At 37.2% G+C, this 24,506-nt stretch overlaps 1 protein-coding gene and 1 pseudogene across 4 annotated transcripts in view; both read left to right on the top strand.

The window, feature by feature from the left end:
- LOC150098567 (trafficking protein particle complex subunit 12) overlaps window positions 1–24,506 on the top strand; it is a 164,878-nt gene that overhangs the window by 40,685 nt on the left and 99,687 nt on the right. For 2 of the 4 annotated variants that reach the window (XM_090405061.1, XM_090405063.1), the window contains exon 2: window positions 18,758–19,188. In XM_090405061.1, the coding sequence (XP_090261187.1) occupies window positions 18,904–19,188 (285 nt within the window). In that variant the 5' untranslated portion in view covers window positions 18,758–18,903. Of the gene's footprint in view, window positions 1–12,179; window positions 12,324–12,556; window positions 12,577–18,757; window positions 19,189–24,506 lie in introns of those variants that run through there. The other 2 variants (XM_090405062.1, XM_090405064.1) reach the window with 2 other exon arrangements.
- On the top strand, window positions 21,820–21,986 carry LOC150098569 (U2 spliceosomal RNA; annotated as a pseudogene).

Consider the following 24,506-nt stretch of genomic DNA (forward strand, 5'->3'; position numbering starts at 1 on the left):
GAGAGGTATGATAGGTACTTTGTGAATAATGGGTACCTTCCGCCTTTCATAGTGAAATTTTAGTTGGATTGTGGGTGGTATCATAGGTATATTGTGAACATTACCATGAGCCTAGTGTGATGAGTCTTTTGACTCCATGGAGACACCCTTTAGCAATAATAATAATCAAAAGAATCCTCAAAAATTCACTATTTAAGAGGTTAGTTTACTTTTTTTTTAATCTCTGTTACATTAATAGAAGATAGCATAATGGAGTAATAATACAAGTTCCAATAGCTATCTCAGGAAAAAAAAAAAAAGCGTTTTTTGGAGGTGACATCACTAAAAGATATCCGCAAATGATGAACTCGCTCATCTCCACTAGCCTGAGCAGGCATCTTCTGGAGGAGTGAGGGATGAGGGGTTAGAGTATGTGGTGGGGAGCATTGCAGGAAAGCGTTTCTTTATTTCTTTTTTTTTTTCCTCTATGCATTTATCAGTATCAGTTGGGTTTTTTTTTTTTTTTTTCAGTGCTGGATCGTTTTGGAATTTATAGAGTGTTAACAGTTTTACAGGTGAATAAATGGCATCTTAAATGGAAAAGGACATCACGTTTTTTGCAGGGTGAAGAGGCCAACTGTTATGATGCGTGTGTACCAGAACAAGCTAGAACATGCCTAAAATTCTTTGCCTCAATACAGAAGGGAACTGAGTTTTTAGTGATCCATCTCTTGTCAATTCACGGTACTCTATTTTACACAGGCATCAGTTGCTGGTGAATATATTGTTCCATGTGAACATATTTTTTTGATTATTACTAGTCATCAAAATCGTCATCGATGGTTCTTGCATTCTCTTCTAGATATGTTAACAGCTAAGATGTTTGCAACGGGCTGACACCCTTCGCAAATCGACATTAAAGGAAATTTTCTTTCTTTTTCTTCCTCCTCTTACTTTCCTACCACGGCTGTCCTTTGAGACTACGTTTTTTCTTATGTGTTTACCAAAGATGACCTGTAGATCCTCAAATCCAGTGGTAAAAATGTGTTATTTATTTTTATCTTGTCTATACACCGTACTTAGGTACAGTGCTGTAACTGGACAGGTGCAATGGATGCACAGAGCTTAGTACGACGGAGGCCTGAACTAGTCCTTAAACTGATAAATTACGTTACTTATTTCTAACTAATAACCACAGACAAGGAGGTCAGTGACGTCACTTCCTCCTGTACCCTATCCCTATTTTGTTCATAGTGACCTATTTTGTTCATCTTCTTAAATAATTATGATACTAGGTACTGGCAATGAGCATTCGATGAACCACTTTGGAGAACTTGAGAATTTGTTTGCCCCCCCCCCCCCTCCCTGGAGCATTCTTGCGCACAAAATTTGTCCTTCCGGACAATTGTCTGTGTTCGGATGAAGAACCTCAGATTCTAAGAAAAACTGACTATCGTGGTTTGAGATCAGGTAACTCACTTTCATTTGAAAATCCCAAATAAAAATTCTGTCTTAAAGTCCTGAACCTGATTCGAAACCCAAGTCTTTCAGATGGAGCTACTGAGGTGCTTACTTATTTGTATACATTTTTTTTTAAATCATTCCCAAATGTATTTATTAAAGCCTGACACAGAATTCTACGTATATTTCCTTTGTTTCAATAACGTCATAATTATTTAAAAGTCTTCACTTCAAAGTTTCCCAATGTAGGAATCTATGTGCAATAAAATATTAGCAATAATATGAAATAACTTTAATTTTATTAGTGGTCAATGAATTTATTTTTAGAAACCAGTGCTGGATTATGGTGTTGTAATAATAATAATAATAATAATAATAATAATAATAATAATAATAATAATAATAAATGACTCAAGACATTAAGAGGCCACATAACAATAATTGGTGCATATGCACCAGAAGAGGGAAAAGAAGAAGACAGTAATATATTTTATAAAGAATTACAGAATGCCATAGATAAAACAAACAAAACTGACTATTTACTGCTAGCAGGAGATTTAAATGCCAGAATAGGAAACAAAAAATACAAAACAAACATAGGTAAATTTGGCGAAGATACATGTAATCAAAATGGTCGCAGATTGCGCGATTTTGTCATTTATAATAATATGAGAATAATGAATTCAATGTTTAAACACAAGGAAATACATAAATATACTTGGTCAGCCAGAGGATACAAATCAGTAATCGACTACGTTATCACAAATTTTAAATTAGCGGAGTTAATTTTAGACGTAAGAGCATATCGAGGCTTTGAATTAAACTCTGATCATTATATGGTATCAGCAAAAATTCGTTTTAAACCAAAGTGGCTAAAAACACATAGAATTGAAAATTCTTACCAGCCAAGCTACAAAATTTCTTCATTACAGGATCCTCAAGTTAGACTACAATATCAAAAATGCACAAACTTAAAAACAGAAACCACACATGAATCAAGGGACATAGAAGATGAATGGGAAAATTTGAAACAAATTCTCACAAAAGCAGCAACAGAAACCTTAGGAATAAAGCACAAATGGATTAGAAAAAGAGGACTACGAGACTGGAACAAAGAAATAGAAAATATAATAAAAACCAAAAAGGACAGTTACCAGAAATGGCTAAATTCCAAAACAATAGAAGCAGAAATAGAGTATAAAAGAAATAGCGCAATTGCAAAACGAGAAGTAAGGAAAAAACATAGAGAAAGATGGAACAATTTCGTAACAGAACTAGAAAAGGATTTATTTAAGCCACAACCCAAAACCTATAAAGTAATAAAATACATGAATAAAGAAATAAAAGAAAAGATAAAAATCCAAACAATAGATTTAGAAAAATGGGTGACCTATTTCCAAAATCTCTGGACAGATGAGAACAATGAATTAAAATTTTATAAGACAAAGAATGACCTAATAGAAAATATCACAATGTTAGAACTGAAAAATATAATAAAGAAGATGAAAAATAGGAAAACGCCAGGAGAAGACAATATAAATATAGAACTATACAAAAATGCAGGTGAAAAATTTAATGAAAGACTTTTGAAATTTTTTAATATGGTTTGGATGTCCGGAAAAACCCCTAACTCTTGGAAAAAAGCACTGGTCATCCCAATCTATAAAAAAGGAAATAAAGACAATTGCAATAATTATAGGGGAATTAGCCTGCTGAATACAGGATATAAAATATATGCAGGAATATTAAAAGAGAAACTAAGCAGCATTGTAGAAAACAAATTACTAGAAGAACAAAATGGCTTCCGAAAAGGCCGATCCTGCATAGATCCAATTTTTACTTTAAAATTATTAATAGAAAAGAGAAGAGAATTTCAAAAAGAAACAAATGTGGCGTTTATTGATTATGAAAAAGCTTTTGACAAAATTAGTCGACAAAAATTGTTTAAAATATTAACCAATTTAAACATACCAAACCAACTTTTACAATCTATTCAAGAAATATATACAGGAAATAAAATAGCAGTTAAATTAGAACACACCTCAGAATGGAAAGATATATCAAGAGGAGTACGACAAGGATGTACCCTCTCACCTCTGCTTTTCAATATATATATAAATGAAATATTAACAATCTGGAAACAGCATAACCCATTTGGTATACAAATGACCCCGCAAATGAAGATAGATACACTACTATTTGCAGATGATCAAATAGTATTAGCTACATCAGAAGATGACTTACAAAGATCATTAAAATCATTAAATGATATCTCAAAGCAATATAATATGACAATATCCAAAGAAAAAACAAAAATAATGGCATTCAAAGGAGAAAACCCAATAAGAAGTAAAATAGTGATAGATGATAAAATACTAGAACAAGTAAACACTTTCAGATACTTGGGATGTGATCTATCATACGAAGAAGAAAAAGACATAGACACTAAATATCAAACTTTGTCAAAGTAAATGGCATAATAAACAGTATATTTAAGCCATCCCTGGTACAAAAACACACTAGAATCAGACTATATAATGTCTTGTCAAAACCAACTCTACTATACGGAAGCGAAACATGGACCATGAAAAGGAAAGACGAAAAACGGATTCAAACAGCAGAAATGAAGTTCCTCAGAAAAACAGCTGGATATACCAAGTGGGACCACAAAACAAATGAAGAAATCTTGCAATCCCTAAAAATCAAATCAGTTAATTACTACATAAGACAGTATAAACAAAAATGGCTAGAACATTTAAATCGAATGGACAACAGCAGACTACCAAAAATATTATACAGACACAAAATAAGTGGAAAAAGAAGAATCGGAAGACCAAGAAAGAGATGGCATGAGACCGGAACAGGCCACATGGCCTATATTCCATATTAGGAAGAAGAAGAAAGAACCTTTATTAATCATACAAAATTATTTGCACATGATATGCATACTTTTTTTTTTTTTTGTAATGTGAATCCCACCTGCCAGTTCTTTCTGTTTAAAACCAAAGTCACAATTATTAATTTACATACATATATACATACATTTTCAAGGCCCACTTTTCGTAATTGGGTTGTGGGGGAAACAGCTGCAAGAGGAACTTCCAATGGTCACGATCCTCTGCCGCCAAGCTCAGGTGTTCTGGTGGGATTCCCAAACGTGTCAACCCAAGGTTTTGGATATAATCTATCCAGCCAGTCCTTGGCCTTCCATGGCCTCCAACCCTCTGGCTTGGGCAAGAGGGCCTGCTGAGGGAGCCTCTCCTGTGGCATTCTGACAAGGTGCCCGTACCAACGTAATTGTGATCTCTCAACATGGAGAAGCAGCGGTTGAGTATTGAGGGTTTCCCGAATTACAGAGCTTCTGACTGTCGAGTCTTGTCAGCCCCGCAACCCCTCGAAGGAACCTCATTTCAGCCACTTGGAATCGTGTCCACATTCTTTCGGTAATTACCCAACTTTCATGACCATAGGTGAGGATGGGGACATAGACTGTATTGAAGACTGCCAGCTTTGCCTTCTGGCTTAACTCCTGCTTCAATACTACCGAACGGCCAAGCTCCCACAATATTGAGTTTGCTAAGCCAATTCGAGTACTAGCTCTACGTTCCATTTTCCATCATTCGTGAATATGGACCCAAGGTATTTAAACTACTCCACCTGCCTCATTGGGACTCCACTTACATGTAGAGTGCACTGGGATGGTTGTCTTGAGACCACAAATGTTTCAGTTTTGGCCACACTGATCTTCATTCCGGAGTCTGCACAAACAGCTACAAACCTATCCAGGGTTTGCTGGAGGTCATCTGTGAAAGAGCTAAGCAGAACCAGGTCATCTGCAAAAAGCAGACGTCCGATGCTACATCTTCCAATTCTGACACACTCACTGCCTCCGCTGTGCCTATCAACCCAGTCGATAAATATTATGAAAAGGGGGGGTAACAGAACGCACCCTTGGCAGAGGCCAACGGAGACTGTGAGAGGTTCGGACTTTGTGCTGTTTACCCTGACACAAAACTCTGGGCATTCATACAGGGACTTGATGGCAGCTAATAATTGGCCATCCACTCCATATTCCTGTACTACTTGCCAAAGCTTATCCCGAGGAACCCGGTCATATGCCTTCTCCAAGTCCACAAAACATGTGTAGATATTCTTGGCATATTCCCAAGATTTCTCATAGACATGCCTTAAAGTGAAGATTTGGTCAGTTGTGCTTCTACCAGGACGAAATCCCCATTGTTTTTCCTGGAACTTTGACTCAACTATGCTCCTGCACTGTCTTTCCAAGCACCTAGCATGCACTTTCCCAGGCAGGCTGAGCGGAGAGATGCCACAGTAGTTTCTGCAATCCTTCTGGTCTCCCTTCTTGAAAACTGGTATTATTATGCCTGTCTGCCATTGCTTTGGTGCTCTAAATTATTAATTTAGTTAGGTAAAATTATTTACTTACTTTTGATTTGCTTTTGGTATTTAGCCTTCAAGATTATAACCATTCCAATTAAAAATAATTAATTTGAATTTTAAATTTCATAACGACTGCTAAAATCGTTAAAAAATAATATAAAAATGACCTTTTCTCCTTTTTAATTTATTTTCTGGAATTTTTGTTTGAATTTATATTTGCTTTTATGTAGCGAACTGCAAATAAACATCTCCAACTATGTTTTATTTTTATTTTTCATTTTTTATGGCACGTAACATCACAATCAGACATTCATTTCTTCTTTATCTTTCTTTGTTTATTTTGTTTTGTTTTGTTTTGTTTAAGCAGTTTTGAAACATGACGTCATAGAATTAGTATCGTATTTCAACTGTTGTGATATTTCAGTTACTATTGGTTTGCTGTTATTCAATTTTATAATAATACAAAATAATTTGTTTGAAAACACTTAAAAGAGACTACATAGTGTATTTCATATTTCTATTGTTTTTCAACGATTACTATTTCGCCAGCAAACTGCTATTAATGGCTCAGTTAAGTAAGCTTGAGCGTGGTTAGTAGTTGGAAGGGACCAATCGTTCCATACTGTTGGCACACTCTCCCTTGATGAGTCTTTGGACTTCCTGGAGGTGTTTAATAATAATTTCCTAGATTTCTGCGACAAGCAGAAATATGCTTATTAAATATTAAGAGCTTTTGTATTTATTAATTGTATAAAATTTTCATTTCGCTAAAATTATGGAGACTGCAACTGTGTTAGGAAGTTAGCTAGTTATCGTGTTAAAAGTAAATTAATTAAAAGTAAATAAATTCAGCAACTCTAATCCAAAGATAACTAAAAAAAAAAAAAAATGACAAACGACATTAAGTATTTGTAGCATTTTGTGTCTACGGTAGCGCCATCTCTTGGGATAAAATAAAAGTGTTCTCAAATGTTGAATATAGGTTCCGGGGTGTCCCCGAATCTGGGGAGAAATGATCATGAAAACACGTTTGAATATCCAATTGTATAATATTACATATTTTTTTTTTTTAGAAGCTATAATTAGAAGTGTGGATAATTGCACATCTATAGTCTGCCCACAGCTGAGAGAACCATAGCAGGTGCAGTGCCAAGAAGAGTCAATTCATGAAGGAGAAGGAATAATGCGATGTGCGTATCGAAAATAGGGATAATTGAATAATAATTGAGCAGTTCCAAATACACTTCCAATAAAAACAATTAAGGCACATGTCCATTACCGAAATTCAAAGCGAAACTCAACGTTGTACAGTAAAAACGAGATATATACGAAATATCAGTAATTCTGCAGCCTTCAAGCTTTCCAATAATTTTTACCCGCTTGAAATTATTTAGTGATGTCTCTGAGACATTACAAGACATCCAAGTTTGCAAGTTTATGAAAAGAGCTTCTTAACATACTTCTCTTAGTGCAGCCTTTTATCTTTTATCCTATTGAGTGCTGTCAGTAACCCCTTTTCGCAATAGAAAAATTTGAATGTATACACGCTTTCTATTCGAAATCGTCAGTTATATAAATTGCCATAAGCTGATTCATCTGAAATTGCGTTAGAATCTTCAAAAATAGTGTTCATTCTTAGGTTTCGGGCACCAGTATTTGTGTGGGTCCCTCCCCACCACAAAATCAGGTTCACCTGTCCGGAATAGCTGACCAACCATCAAAGGAACAGATATACTCCCCACCTTATTATATCTCCACAAATTATATGCCAATCAGCATCTCAGAAATGGTGGTTAAGGCACTGGACAAACTGGTAAAAAAACGAATTCAGGACTGAATGGTAGGTCTTGTCTTAGTAATTTGATTACTTTATATAATAAAGTGACAAAGGAGTTGCATAATGTATATGACTACTCTTATTAGTCATTGATACAGCTGGAGTTTGCAAAGATATTTCACAAGATTCCACATAGAACTCTGTTGCATAAATTGGAGCTAATGGGTATGGTTATGAATCTGGTAATTTATGCATGGGGTGGTTGAGAGACACTTATCAAAACAGTGGTTTGATGAAGGGTTCAATCCAGAAGAAGGCAGTTGACTATTGATGTACCGCACAGCTCAGTACTTGTCATCTGTTGTTGTTTATTTTTAACTTGTACATTATCGATATAGGAAATAATTTAATGGCGAATATTCATTTAATTGGATATTGCAAACGTGGGAAAAACTGTTATGAGTGGTTCCCACTCTTCTATCTTTCTTTTCTCCTTTCTCTTTTTGCTCTTTCTAATATTATTAGACTATTCTAGGGCTAGAGGTGAATGTTTCCTATTTTACTATTTTTTTTTTGTCACATGCTATTTGAGCCTTCATATCTTCTAGACCTTAGGAGGATGAGGCCAGTAATGGAGATGGGTGCGCCATATCTATATCTAACCATATCACAATATGGCTTGACAATATCATCATATAGCAATTAAGTCATATAGTATTCCATGCTAGTTTGGTCTTTGTGTGGACAAATAATGATCGCGCCACCTTCTGGAACTGACAGCGATGGTAATGGGAACTTTTCTAGTAGTAATATATGGAAAAAGAACTCACTACAGCTCAGGTGAAGTTTTATTATTTTTACTTGGAATGTCAGAATTCGAAAAGATTGGCCAATTCAAGGTATTAGCATATGAATTCTTGCTATCATGGAACTTTGTGAGATCAAACGGCCACAAGCAGGAGAATAGGTCACAGATAAGAGAAATCTTTTCTTTATTGAGGAACACAACGAAAACAGATTCTGGCAATCTATTCTCTTGATTCACCACTCTCCAAGCAAAAAATCTACTCCTGACATCCTTGATAACTACACTCTTGCTTACTTTCCAAGGATGGCCTCTGGTTCTTTCACTGCCAGGCTTGTTCAAACAAATTACTCTGTATTTATCTTATTAAAACCCTTCAGCAATTTGTATATTTCAATCATATCACCATCACTTTTCCACGTGTCAACCAATTTCTGTAAGCTAAAACTTCAACCTGTCTTCATAAGGTTCATTCCATAGACCTGATACCATGTTGGTCAGTCGCCATCTCCTCCTCATCCCAAGAAATCCAAGTGCCCAGATCTACCCGCAATATTGAAGATGGGTCTTACCAGGGTTCTATAAATAGGTATAATAACCTGTTCTGCCTCTCTCTACTCGTCAGGGTATTCTTCAGTAACCAAATAATCCAATGAGTTGCTTTAGTCACTTTTGCAATATGCCCTCCAACGTTTAAATCCCTATCTATTAACACCCCCCAAATCTCTGGCTTCATCAATTTATTAAAGTACAGTTCCATCAATGTGATAGACAGCTGGTAATTTTTTCATCCCAAAAACCTTACACTTTGCTACATTAACTGATATCCATTTTCCTTTACTAGACTGTCAGTGTCTAGGAATTATTCTGCAAAATTTTAACATCGTCTATATTAACTATTGCTCTACCCACGTTTGCATCATTGGCAAATGATCTCTCTTTCTTTCCTGTATCAATAGCAGCCCAAGAACAAAGCCCCGTGACACGACACTAGTCACAGGCCTTCTACTGGGACTATACTCCTAAATAAACTACTCTCTGACATATCTCCATCAACTACCGTCTCATGCACTTCACCATCTTTATATCCATCCCCCATTTGCTGCAATTTACTGATTAGAATTCCATGTGGTATCCTGTCAAAAGCTTTTGCAAAATACAGCAGTGTCACTGTAAAGCCATTACCTTTATCCAACCTGGCTGTCACTTTATTATAAAACGTGAGCAAGTTACTGAGGCAAGACCTACCATTCACAAAATCCAACCCCATATAGAATCCTATGTCTATCTATCCATTTCTGAATTTTGCTCTTGACCCACTTATCCAGCACCTTAATTGTGAGTCCTGATATGGTGATCAATCAGTAATTTGCTACATTATTCAATGGAAGAACATTTTCTCCCATCTTTTCATCCCCTTAACCCACATCCCCATAACCCACAGCTCAAACTCAGATTAAGCATTGTGATCAAAGGCATTGACAATTTCCTAGCACCTTGTAGTACAACTCGAGCTAGTATAGCATCTAATTCCATAACTGAATTCACATCAAGATTCTGGAATATGTTTTGCACCTCCAGTTAATTTACCTGGATTCTGATGAGGAGACAAGCAGCTTATAGTTTCTTGGTAAGACTCATCTTGACTATTGCAGGCAGGTCACCTGGATTTCTTGGGATGAGGAGGAGGTGGCGATTGATCAATATGATATCAATTTCCATATAAGCCTTTGCCTCTCCTCTTGTTACTGCAATGTCTCGAGCTGGATGATGTCTCTTGCAAATGTCTACATAGAATTTCAACTATTTTGCTTGATATCTCTTCGATTATCGTTGGCCTGCAGTACTAATTTCCTTTCATACTCTTCTTTTGTCTTTCTTACCTGACTGGTTACTCTTCTAGCTTGTGCTTTGTACTACTCATGTGTTTGCTGGTCACCTATCTCCTTGAGTTCTCTCCACGAATTTTCTTTTTTTTTCTTCTTTTCTTTGAAAGAAGTAATAGCAGAGTGCATAAATAAGAGTCAGGAGAATAAATCAAGTGATATCACGTATTTAACTCCCACTTGATTTATTCTCCTGACTCTTAGTATGCACTCTGCTATTATTCTTTCAAACACTCCTGTATCACTTTCGATGTGCTATCAATACTCAGCCTCTGCAGTTTCACATGCCATAGCAGTGATCCAAGCAATCTCCTAAGCTTTTCATACTTAAACGCCTTGCACGATGGGGAGGGATCTGGAAAGTTCTGATAAACACAAGAAAATGATATTAATTACCGGCCATTATGGATCAAATACTCATCCTCATACGCTTCGTATTCATCATATCTTTCAATGTAATATCAATGGTATTACAATTTTAATATGCACTTCGCATCCATGATAACTTGGACGTATATATACGTCTTGGCCGGTAGCGTGGTTAAAGCAACTGATATAACCACAAGAAAAAACTTAGCAGTAGCAGAGTTATGAAGGTAACTTATGTTATCATATTCTTATAGACTCGTATGTTCTTTCTTGTGGTTATATCAGAATCTTTGATATTATTTTGTTCTGGGTGTTTATGAGAACTTTCCAGAACCCCCTCCCGCCTTCCTAACACCCCAGATTAATTGAAAATTCCACACATTTAGCCATCTCCCATTTAAACACCATATGATCCTCTCACCAATTGGTGGTAATGTGGTCATACTGGTTATGGTCAAATTTTCTTATGCAGTTACTAGATCTAGCACTCTGAAACCCCTAGGTCACATGGGTCACGAACTGGCTGCCCGCGGGACAGGTACGGCCCCACGAAGGCTTCGTATCTGGCCCGCAACCTCAATGATTTATTTTCTAAAAATCAATGTTTTTAACATCCTGTGGGGATTAAAACAGAAAAAAAAAAAAATTCAAATTTCTAAATGTTTTATGACAACTTTAAACATACGTAAACATATGTGTTGCGGGGCCATTACGGCTTACGTGAAGGCCCGGCAACAAAAGGGCCTTTGCTAGAGCCTTTCTTTTTTTAGTTTATGTTTTGATTCACAGAATAATACTGAATACGGCCCTCGTTTGATATACATCTAATTGACTGGCCCTTTGCTGCGTTTGAATTTGAGACCCCTGCCCTAGTACGAGAATTAAACTAAATTTATTATAGCCTAACCAAGTGTAAAAGAAACTTCCAACATCTTTCTCTAAATCCAGAGTAATTCAATAATAAGGTGGTACACCTGTGGGCAACTTGTATAGGTAAATATGACCTCTTCTATTGCTTCTGCCTTAATATCTCCACGTTTGGGTCTGCCTCCCACTGACGAGACCTCACTAAAGGTCGAAACTGGTCTGGGTAGTGGCCCTTCCCTTAATGCATAGCAGTATACATGTCCGCAAGGAGATATGCTTTGCATTATGGGAGATACTGAGACAAAGAGTGAAGAGAGCTTAGTCCACCTTTGCTTGGAGTTGTCTGGTGTTGCACCACTTTATCTTAGTCATGAAGATATTTTCAGGCACAAACTTTGTTTGCTTAAACTTGGATAAAGGATTAAACTAAATTTATTACAGTACAATTGTTTATTTTGTATGGGGCCCTGGAACTTATCCGTTTAGAATTTAACCACTGAACCTTTTTATTAGTATGTTATTATTGTCCGAAACCTCTTTCCAGGCAATGATACTATGGCAGTATTCTAACTAATTAGTTGCTCTCAATTCTAACAATTCTCTAGTTGTAATTAATTGTTCTCAATTTCAGCAGATCCTTTGGTAACGATGAGCTGGTAATTTTCAGTTTCGTGAATATATCGAGTTGCTTATGTCTACTAGGTGGCGGAGTTGCATTCACATGTTGCAGAGTGATTGTGTGGTGTTTCCGTGAGAAGTTTGAAAATGTTTTAGGGTGTGTATGTATTTATAAAGTGTAGTGTTATGATTACCTCTGTGCACTTGTCATGATGATCATTATATTATTTTAACAATATTTCCCTTCGCATTAATGTTGTAAACTCAAGAAACTTAGAGTCCTAAACTTAATTGAGTGTCACTTATTAGGTTAAGGGGATAATAAATCCCACATTATTTTAAAGCGGATACGAAACTCGGAGATCGATATCTAAGAGTTTCATGCCGAAGAACTATCGGCGAGTCTAAGCGTAAGTCAACATCTTTCTATTTGTAGAGCCTCTTGGCTCTTTAATCGTAGTAATAATAACATATGGGTACACCGATCTGGCAATTCGTTAGTAGGGGTATGTGAGTTCGGTTCACTTAAACCTTGGTATTATCCAGGTCTACCTACTCACTGATGAGACCGCAATAAAGGTCGAAACCGGTCTGGGTAGTGACCTCTCCTCATAATGTAAAACAGTAATACACCTCCTAGGAGCTGTGTTTTACATTATGAGAAAATATTAAGGATAGTGATGGACTTGCCCCACCTTTGCTCCGAGTTTCCCTAGTTTTGTACCACCCAGATGTTGATTTACGCTTGGACTCGCCGATAGTTCTTCGGCATGAAACCCTTAGATTTCGATCTCCGAGTTTCGTATCCGACTTTAAAATAATGAGGGATTTATTATCCCCCTTAACTTAATTTACGCCGCCGGAAAAATAGCTTCTTGGCTCTTTATCGTTGCCACTTATTAGTTTATGTTAATAATTAATTAGTGGCCCTCAATTTCGAAAAGCAACCTATTAAATAATTATGAGCTGATAATTTTCCATTCCATGCATCGTTGGGGTTATTCGCAACGGCCCAAATAATCGAAGTTGTTTGGAATTGCAGGAATTAAAGTTCATTCAGTTGCAAGATCTAACAGCAAAAAAATGTCAGGACTATTTAGAAAAACCAAGGGTAGTCTAGTCTTTCAATGGAGGTTTGATAAAGAAATTAACGAGCTGAAGGATATGCAGGTGCTGATGGATGAGAATTGAGATTTCAGAAGGCATATGCAAAACTTGGCAAAATAGCTCAAAGGATTACTTGGATATTGAACATTGAAAAGTATGGACAGTGAGGTTATAATCCTTCTTTATAAGGCTTTTGTGTGGTTGCATCTTGAATACTATGAACAAATATGGTCAGCAGGATTTCTTGTGGCATAAGAAGGTAATGGAGAGGACCCAAAGACATGACCAATCTGATGACAGATCTGTGGAGTGTACCTTATAAGGATAGATGGAAGGTATGGAGATTGCAAAGTCTAGTTAACAGGCAGAAAAGAGGGAACATGATAATTCTTAGTTGCTAAAGGTTTTTTATAAAAATGACAAAAGAAATTTTTAAATTCATGATGGAGAGAGATCAATAACTATGGTGTCCTCCCCCCCTCCCCAGAAGTAGTGTAAGAGTATATGGACTAAATGGTTTTGTTTGAAGAGGTGACAGACTGGAATGAGTTGTCAAAGGCAGTTGTGAATGACCTGATAGTGAACATGTTTTTAAGAAGAGGTATGATAGATATTGTGTGAATAAAGGTTAATGTGGGGTCTCTTGACTCCGTGAAGCTACTCTTATCGTAATAATGAGCCACAAGGCTTGTTTGAATCAGAGTAGGGAACATGGCATAGTCAGTTAGATGGATGTCGCAGAAGATTGTGTGAATATTAAAAAAGCAGCATGTGAAACTGATGGCAAAGAAAATAATGCAGTTGATGATAAGAAAGTGCAAGAATGATGGTGGAAAACAGATTACAATTAATGATGAGATGAGAGGAGCTGATGTCAAAAAAGCATGTGCGACTGACTAAGATAGAATGATAGCAAAAAAATTATACAAGATTTGAAAGTCAAGTTGGTGAAGATGAGGCAAGAGATGAAGCGAATAAGGAGTGAAATGAAGAGAATTGATGTATAATTGTTGCATTGACTGAGTCTGTCTACCCATAAAATTGCAATTACTGAAATTTTGTATGAGGATGACATCCTGACAGAAATAGAGATAGAAGAGTATGATGTTTTTTTGTGAAGATAGAAAAGGTAAAAAGGGAGGTGGAGTACTGTTGATGATAGAAAAGAAGTTATGCCCATGCAAGAAGAGTGAAGTAGTGGCAGTGATTTTAAGGCAGTATCATGTGAGATAAAGGTGAATAGAATGAAATATTTAGTCTGTTGCTATACACCTGGTTATGTGGAGGGTAGTGACTATGAAATATATAAGATTAGCCAAGCAAATAGAAAAAGTGTGATCGTTGTGGGCGATTTTTTTTTTTTTTTAATTATGACAATATAGATTGGGATGACGAAATGGCAACCAACAGTGAAGAAAATAAATTTCTCAAGTTTTGAGAGGACATCTATTGCAGGCAGTATGTAACAGAGGGTATGTAAGGATGAAGGGTCTTGGATTTGGTCTTCTTATCAGAGGATCTCATCATAAATGAGGTGTGAAATCCCTGTCTGGTTGGTGAGGATGACCATGAAGTGATTACTTGGGTGGTTGTTAGCCATGTAAGGAAAGAATATATATGGAACTTACAAGGCTGGTTATTATGAAAAACTCAGGAGACAGCTTGCAACTGTAGCATGAAATGAGTTGGGTGGGAAGTTCATTGCTGCTTGGGTGTTATTCAAAAACTATCTAGTAGAAGCAATGTCTGAAAGTATTCCAAGGGTCAGAAGGTTAAATGTATGTGTGAAATGGATGAATGAAGAGATTAAGTATGCAACACAAACAGAGAAATGCAGAAAAGCATGCAATACAAGGCATCGTAAGATGAGTGGTAATAATCGGTTCCATGAGGAGTACAAAGAACGGGCAAAGAGGGTGACTCGGTAAGAGTAACAATAGTGTTGTATGAGCAGTGGTTAGTTGAAGACAAAAAAAAAAAAAAAATTCTAGTGAGTTCTTTTGATATATAGCCAGCAGAAAAAATAATTACTATGATAAGATGGTATTGATTGGAGAAAACGGTATTAGAATAACCACTGCTAAGGATATAGTTTTGATATAAGTGAGCAGTTCATAAGTATTTCATCCTTGTGAATGTGAGAGCATGCAATGTTTGTGACTGACAATGGGTGAGCAAGATGTACATGTGAAATTGAGTAAACTTGACGCCTCGACATACGTATTGAATATGAGGCTTACATTGCATCAAGTTCTAATGGAGTGGAAGAAAGGTAAAATTGTACCACTTCATAAGGGAGGTTTATTTATTTATTTCATTTATTTTGTGTGTGAACTACAGAAAATGTAATGGCATACATATAAATGATTAAAAGCATATATTTGAAGAAATAGACATTGGGCGGCCTGGTTGGCCGAGTGGTTAGCATATCTGCTCTCCAGCCAAAAGGCTGAGGATTTGAATCCCGCTGTGGGCATGGATGTTTGTGATTGTCTGTGAAAATACTAGTTGTGATGGTCAGCGGTAGATGCCGTTGGTGTAGATGATGAAGGTAGTTGTGGTTGGTGGAGATAGAGTTGTAGAGTAGGTGCCCTCCCTTGATGAGTCTTTCCCTGGAGGTGTTATGTAATAATAAATTTCACTCATCCAGTGACTAATATACTTTAAAGCTGTTTCATTACACTGCATTAAATCTTCTTGGGTACATATATTATTCATGTCTATTAGGCAGCATTGCAGATGATCCATGGTTTGTGTTTCACCACAAGAGCAGCTGTCATTGTCTGTGTAGCCCCATCTGGCCATATTCCGCTTTGATCTGCCCATTCCAGAACAAAGTCTATTCAGTGTCTTCCATCTTTACTAGTCTAGATGTAAGCTGGGAGGAAGAGATTTGTTTAAGTTCAGATCCTCTGGAGATTGGTTCTTGCCACATTGTTGACCTTGTAGCTTTTAGGGAATCAACCAATGGTTCCACTGAGTGATCTTAGCCTCTTATGTACTGCAACATGTCCATACAAAGGATGCCGTTCATTATTTATTTGTTGTTTCTGCTCATATCTACTCTGTGAAGTCCTTCTGATGTGAGGAGGTGCAATACTAGACAGTGAGTATAGATGGTCAATTTTTGTAGGCTTAAGGTAGCCAGTAATGTGCCAACATGTTCCATTAAGAACCTTATCAATAATTTTACGTGCGATCTTTCCCAGACAGTTCTAGTATACTCAGCTGTCGAAAAGCAGAGTGCCAGTGCAGAGGTGCACAGTGCTTGTGGATTTGCACCCCACCAAGATGATATTAATTAGCGCAGAATATTATTACGTGTTTGAGTTTTAGTTGCTGTCTTTATGTGTCGTTTATAATTTAAGGTCCTATCCAGTGTAACACCTAGATAACTTGTATTTGGATTATTGACCAATTTCACACCATTCCATTCTATATTCAACTCTCTCCTCACCTCCCTATTATTTAGATGGAAAAGACACATTTTAGTTTTAATGGGATTTGGCTTCAGTTGGTTTTCCTTATAGTAAACTGTAATGGTTTCTAGTTCTTGTCTGAGCTACTACTCAATGTCATCAAAGGATTTTGCTTGATAAGCTATTGCTCGGTCATCTGCATATAAGAAGGTTCTTGACCAAGGGTTTATAGGTTGGTCATTAGTATATATATTGAAGAGGAAGGGAAATAGCACACTTCCCTCAGGTAGACCATTTTTCTGGATAAACCATCTGCTCTTTTTTCTTTGAAAATCAACAAAGAATCTCCTGCTGAACATCAGCAATCTGAATATCTCCAGTAACTGATAGCTGTTTTTGCTGTAAATTTTGACTATAAGCTTTCTAAGATTTAGTGTGTTCATATGCTACTGTCAAATCTATGAATACAGCTCCTGTTGCTAATCCCCCTTTCAAAGCCATCCTCAATAAACCGTGTTATAGTTTAATACTTGTCCAGTGCATGATCTTCCTGGTCTAAATCCTGCCTATTCTTTTATCAGCACTTTCTCTATTTCTGGAACCACTCTGATGCCTTGTCTCCCTCCTTAATATCTCATTTCTGATATCATAAGGGAGGTAACAGAACTCAAGCTTCGAATTATGGGTCTGTGTGACAGATGAAGTGTTGAAGAGATTAGTGAGAATCAGGATCCAGAATTGGATTGACAACAATGGACAGCATGGATATTCCATAGGAAGGTCATGTTTTAGTAATCTAACACCTATAAGGTGACAGGTGCATTGGACAAAGAAGATGGATACATCCCCCTTGTCTAATGTAGTATACTTAGATTTTGCAAAGGCTTTTGATAGACTGCCAAGTTAATAGTTAAATTAGAAGGAATCATGTTGGATATTAGATTAATGCACTGACTTGGAGATTGACTATCTGATAGGTATTAGTAAGTTGTGTACAAAAAGTGTAAGGTAGGGGAGCAATATTCCAGAACAGAAAAGTCACTAGTGGTGTGACTCAAGGTCTGTTTTGGTGTCATTGCTGTTTAATCTCTATGTTAATAATATTGAGAAAAGTTTGAATGGGATATTCAGTGGTTAGCAGATAATGCAAGGTTGGGAGAACTTTGAGGAATAGAGCAGATGTGGTTTTACAAGAAGGCTTTTGAGTGAACAGGCATGGGAACGGGGATGCCAGTTCAGTGTTGCAGTGCAAAAGGTTTTAAAATTTGAAAAACAATGATGGGATGTGGAGTATATATATATATATATATATTTATACACTTGGTGGAGATATATTGGAAGAGATGGAGGAAATAAGAGATCTGGAGGTGATGTTGGATGGTGAGCTAATAGAGGAGAGATTGCTGAAATTGTAAGGATGGTGAAATGAATTCTGGCAGTAATGCAGAGGATGCCTACTAATAGAAGTAAGGAGATTCTAGTTCCATTGTATAAGGTCTTGATTAGGTTGCATATGGACTACTGTGCACAGATTTGATCACCTGGTTTTCAAAAGGATGAAGAGATACTGGAAATGGTCTGGAGGAAATTGACTAAGATGATTTCTGATCTCGGGAACGTTGAGTATGACGGAAGATTGAGAAGATATAATGTAGATAGGAGGAGCGATATGATTCAGACATATAAGTTGGTAAAAGGTTCTTATAAGATTAACATTGAAGAGGTGTTTCATAGAATGGTGGGAGATGGGAGAGAACGAGATCATCTGGAAATTATCAAGAGGGTGTGAACAAAGGAGCGAGAAACAGGTTTTTTGCATGCAGAGTGATGAATGATTGGAATGCATTGTCTGAGAATGTAGTGTCTGCAGAGAATTTCAATGTTAAGGCATGGTATGATGAGCTGTGTGTATGACTGAGTATTTAACCCTGGAGGTCTGGGATAATAATAGTGTGTGTTCTGAATTAATTAAAATATATAATGATTAATTTAAATATTATGTAAATATGAATTTACATATTGTATTATTTTGTTGATGATTAATTTATTACTTTTTTTTTTATAGAAAGAGCTTACTGCTAAGTACGATAATGCTTATTATACTGAAAAGACACTCTAATATTGAACAGTGGAGATAGCATTAGAAACATGACAAAATAAAAGTTTAATAGTGTCTATTATTCTAGTCATATCAAAGTTAAAAACAATCTTATGGATCCTTTATCTGTTTTTGGGAACATGGAAACAGTTTCTCTTGATGCACCAGAAGAAAGTCAAACTAATCTTATAGTGCAGAAATCTCTCTTTGTGAGTGAAAGTCCAAGTACTGAAAATAAGCAGATTACACCAACAAAACAAGTTTATGTAAATATTCCAGAGTTTCACAGTCTAGAAAACGTTATTGATCAGGAGAATGCTACATCATCTGCAGAACCTGTTAGTTCATGTGTGACAGGTGAACAGTCAATAACAACATCTTTACCTAATGTAAATAAGGTAAGGAAAAATATTTACCGTTTGATAATTTTCTGCGATCATTATACTAATATATGAAACTTGGTGATCACATGAATGAATCAAAACTTTTTAATTGTATGTGACAAAATCAAGTTACTGAGGTAACCCAGAAGTTTTTACAATTTTTAAAATTTTTATTAATATATTTTATAAAATATTTTATAAAATATATAAAATTTTATATTTATTTTATAAAATATAAACTTTTATATTTTATAAAATTTTAGTTGAAAAATATTACTGAACAAAATTTAAACAACTGTTTTCTGTGGTCTTGAGTTTTCTTTCTCTGCAAGGAATGTTATTCCTCCATGATATTAGACACAGATTCACTTGTTGGCAAGGTTCTGTCAACACAAGAAGTGAGTCTTTAGAAATAGTGATAATCATGTGGCATTAAGTCTGAACCGGATTCTGGATGTGAGAGAGGCTCCATCACCAGCTCTGAATTTTTCTTATATCAGAAATTCTATATGTGGTCTGACAGATTTTTTGATGGAAGTTCACTCACTTTAAATTGACCACTGATAGGTAATGCTCATGCAGAACAGCATATACTCAGACTAGTTAATGAGAATAGGAGTTGGTATTCATGATATGCACCCTTCTGGAACCAGCTCAAAGTGTACATGTGCTTGAAGGTCCATGAAATGCAGAAATGTATGTTTAGATCTTTCAGTTTTGAGACTAAATTTCAACTGATTTTGAAATGGCAAGAAACTTGAATTGCTAGTCTTGTTTTTTGATCCATAGAACTGTTGGCTGCAACTCTGTCTGACCAATCTTTCTCCTTGTGTGCATCCACAATTCTGTTGCACCATTATCGTAAGAAAAGTCAGTCATTTCTGACCTCCTTCGTTTCTTGCACTGATGATGATGTCTAATTACCTCTTACGATTCCACAATAGCAATCATCCCATCGTGTAATTTTTCACCAGAATGAAAGGAGTTCTTGTCTGGTGTTGGTGCCAAAATGTGTCATTGTCCTGGATACCACTTCTTCAATTCTGGATGCTATTAACAGTTCCAGAAACTACTCAACTAGAGTGATCACCAGTATGAATTTTTCCACTGTTCATCAATAGCAGTATTGTTTAAATCAGCTGCGTGTGGTCAAATTCCATGGATATGTTTGTAAAAACTTAAGGAATTGCCCTTGATGTCTTGAAGGCATTGGTTTTTTTTGGAGAGGGGGATGAGAGGGTTACAAAGGCCTCTTAAGTAAGCTTCCATCTAATGCTTTCAGTCAGTTACCGTCCATTTAAAAGCAGCTGAGGTGGACTTTTCTCATTGGTATTACACATCTGCATTTTTTTTATTTTCAAACTTTGCATCTAATGCTAAAGTATCAGCATTTCACCTGCTGTTTTTTTTTTTTTTTTTTTTTTTTTTTTAACATTCTTTGTCAGCTGACTGAAATCTAATCTGTAGTTCTGATGCTGGATTTTATTTGCAAGCTTTATATTACAGAAATGAACAAAACTTCTAGGATATCTGTTTCTGTAGTGTCTTAATGAAATAAAAACAGATGTGGAGCCCTCTGAAGAGAAAGACTGAAACCCTGCTCCACACAGATTCACTGTTTGACTATGCTATGTAGGTGCTGTATTCTCCATTTGGGCATGATTTGGATGCTCTCAACACCTTTTCGACACATCTAAACAACTAACATCCTAGCATCCAGTTTAACTTAGTAAAAGAAAACGAGTCTCCTCCTCCTTCCTAGATACATTAGTTACATGCCAACCTGATGGATCCTTCGCATTCTCTGTTTACAGAAAACCTGCACACACTCACATAGGTAAATACATTCACCAACAGTTACCCCTGCCCTCTCAGCAGTATGGATTATAAAAACTCTGTTAACAAGGAATTAGTTCTGATAACAATGTCTTCACCACTGAACTTGACCACATTCATAATCCATTCTTAGCCAGTGGCTGCTATGTTCCCCATAAAATCCAAAAAATATTAAAATCCCAAAACCACCTTCCCTTTTCCAGAACAGAAGTCTGTTCTTGATTGGGAGGAGGGGGAAGGTTTTATAAGAACCTTGTAACCACTTGCAGACCACATAAAAAATTGGAATCCCTTATTTGCTCCACCAAAAATCAACTGCAGTACCTAGAGACCTTCCAGGCATTTACCAGGCACCTTGCAGATGTTAACTATCCTACTATGGCCAAACTGGCAGGACAACCAACATCAGAATCGCTGAGCAGAAGGACTACATCTGGTTTTAACATTATAGCCACTCAGGATCACTCGGGCTTTGGACATCCACCACAGGATATGCTGGAAAAAGGCCACCTTACTCCCCATAAGCATATATAAATACAAGACTTTCTAGGATTTGTCTCAGACTTAAGAAACTGTCCAAATCCCAACATATTTGGTTGCATGAAACTGCCTCAAATTTGGTAAGCACTTCTCAAAACTTCATTCTAATAACCAAGAACACCCATTTAAACCCACAGGGGACACTATTTAGGAACTTAAGGCCTACTTTTGGTTGCCATGCTTCAACCTCACTTACCTAGTGTAGTACTGCTACATGCACATATCAGTTTGTACTATATTCCATGATGATGGCAATTTGACTTTGCTGGAATCGCTTCTCGGCCGTTTGGCTTAGATAAAGTGTATAGTTTCTGTTCTAAACTGTTAATATTGGTACGAGTCCCATCGGGTTTCACAATATATAACCGGAAATTTACAGAACTTCGTAAACCCCGGACTGGGGAAATATCAAACACTTGATATTTCCCCAGTCCGGTGGTGGGAATAGTTAGGCTCCCCCCATCTGATCATGCCCTCCATTCTGCCGCATGTGCGTACCCTCGGCATTGAGGTTGACGCCACAATACTGGCAAGAGCGATGGCGAAAGCCATCATAGACTGCGTCGGCGCAGAGAACATTTTTGGATTTACCCCTTATGGGGGAGGAAGATACCAGGTAGTGACCAAAAATATGGAGACCAGAGAAAAGCTTCTCCAAGGGTTTGACTGTGGTAAAGTAAAAGTATCTCCCTTCATGGTTGGGAGCATCCTGAGAACCCTTAAGATACCACGATTTCCCCTAGAATATGCAGAGAACAACGATATAATTCATAGCGTATTCTCTAAGTGGGGAGTTGTACGGGAAATCCAGGTTCACAATGATGCCGACAATCCTGAGTGGAAGTCAGGGGAGGTAACCATCTCTCTTGAAATGAGGACCGAAGTTCCTAACTTTGTCCTCGTAGGATCTGCCCGGGTAATGGTAAATTACCCAGGCGTCAAAAAGCAATGCTTTAGATGTGGTGCCTTCAATCATCTTGGGGCAGACTGCCCTCGCATAAAATGCAAGAACTGCCTAAAAATTGGCCACAACCAAGAAAAATGTGAGGCAGCTTGTTTGAAATGTGGGGTCACTGACCACAGAGTCGACACCTGCCCATCCAGAACCCTCACAGAGAGGATGGGTGGTGCCTTCAATCATCTTGGGGCAGACTGCCCTCGCATAAAATGCAAGAACTGCCTAAAAATTGGCCACAACCAAGAAAAATGTGAGGCAGCTTGTTTGAAATGTGGGGTCACTGACCACAGAGTCGACACCTGCCCATCCAGAACCCTCGCAGAGAGGATGGGTGGTGCAATCACATCAGCAACAAAACCAAGTAATGAAAAGGTCACAACACAGGAAGAGTTTCCGCCTCTTGAGGCCACTCCTGATCATGCCGCCATGTCTAAGACAACGAAAAGGTCCTGTAAGGGAGGGAAACCTACCAGAATTGCAGAGACCAGCAATACGATCCCAACAGAAGAGACTGATAATACAGAAACCATCATGGTAACTCCCACGAACGAAAGCGGAGCTACCACTGCCAATATAGACATCGCCAATTCCGATACAGTAGAAGAAGCTGAAGTAGAGATGGAGACGAACACCAAAACTTCCAAACGGCCATTAAGTCCGCAGGAAGAAGAGCTGACAAATCTCAAAACAGCAAAAGTATCTGAAACCGAACACCCAGAAGTCCCTCATGCAAAAGCAGGGGAGACTCTAAAACATCTCCTTAGAGGTATGCCCGTGGTGGCAAAAAAGTTTAAAGAGGCGATAGATAAAGTAGGAGAACCTGAACTCCTCCTCACAGGGAAATATGGACCCGACATCATCAGTGCAAAATGGGGTGACCTCTTCGTTGATGACATCAGCAAAATCACCCCTAAGCAAGTAGAGGTAGCCCTGGATATAGACGAGGAGGCAGCTTCGGCGTTCTACATAGCTCTGCAAACTAGACATGGCCAAGGGAAGTGAGGTGTCTAAAAGAATCATAACAGCCCACAACAAAAGAAAGGAACAGTAACCACCTTGTGGATTTCTGTACTCAGCTTCACTGGTTTTTAGCTCCCACAGGTGGGGGAGGACCTGAGAACCTGAGCAGCGAAGGCTTACAGCAAGGCGGTGCAGTTCCTTGTGAGCTGCATCACTCGGGCCAGATCCTTCCTTCTCCAAATTTATTCTCTCTTTGTTTTGTTACATGTTTCCTTTTTAGGATTTTTCCTTTTTTTTTTTAAAGTGAAAAATCAACGACCGTTTTAGAAGCGCCCCTGAGGGGCAAACAGCTAAAACAGGTCAACTGAGGCCTCTTTTACCTTCCCTACCACTATGCACTCTATCTTTATTTCCTCTCAGCCTATCTTACTCTACAGGCCAATGATGAAGTTTGTTGAACTCACAAAATATACATGCACATATCAGTTTGTACTATATTCCATGATGATGGCAATTTGACTTTGCTGGAATATCAGAAATATTAATTAAATTTATTATCATTAATATGTTGTAATTATCTCTTAAAATATACAATATAAACAAAGGTACAGTTGAGGTGTCTTTTTTTAATCCATAATTTAGTTTTCTGTATGCATTATAAATTAAGTTTTTTTTTTATTATTATTATTTTAAATTCATGATGCAACTAAGAGCACTAGTAGTTTGATAATGAAATTCACATGACAAGTACACAATGGTGCAATTTTAGCAGACACTTGTGCATTAAAGAAAAGCACCATTCTAGGCACCTCTTTTGATATGTGAAAACTCCACCATCTGAAGATGTCATTTCCCAAGCTTTGGATAATGGAGTTCACTGTATATGTAAAAAATTATATATCTAACAAAATTTTTAATAATTGTGCTCTGGGATGGGAGGAAGACCACATACATTACAGCATAAATTTCCTAGGAAATGTGTTTTTACATTACATTATGGAAAATACCTAAGAATAGCGATCTGAACTTTCCCCACCTT

This window comes from Typopeltis vanoorti, chromosome 15 (assembly GCF_054136105.1).
Source record: "Typopeltis vanoorti isolate ZY-2024b chromosome 15, IOZ_Tvanoo_1.0, whole genome shotgun sequence".
Classification (NCBI taxonomy): Eukaryota; Metazoa; Arthropoda; class Arachnida; order Uropygi; family Thelyphonidae; genus Typopeltis; species Typopeltis vanoorti.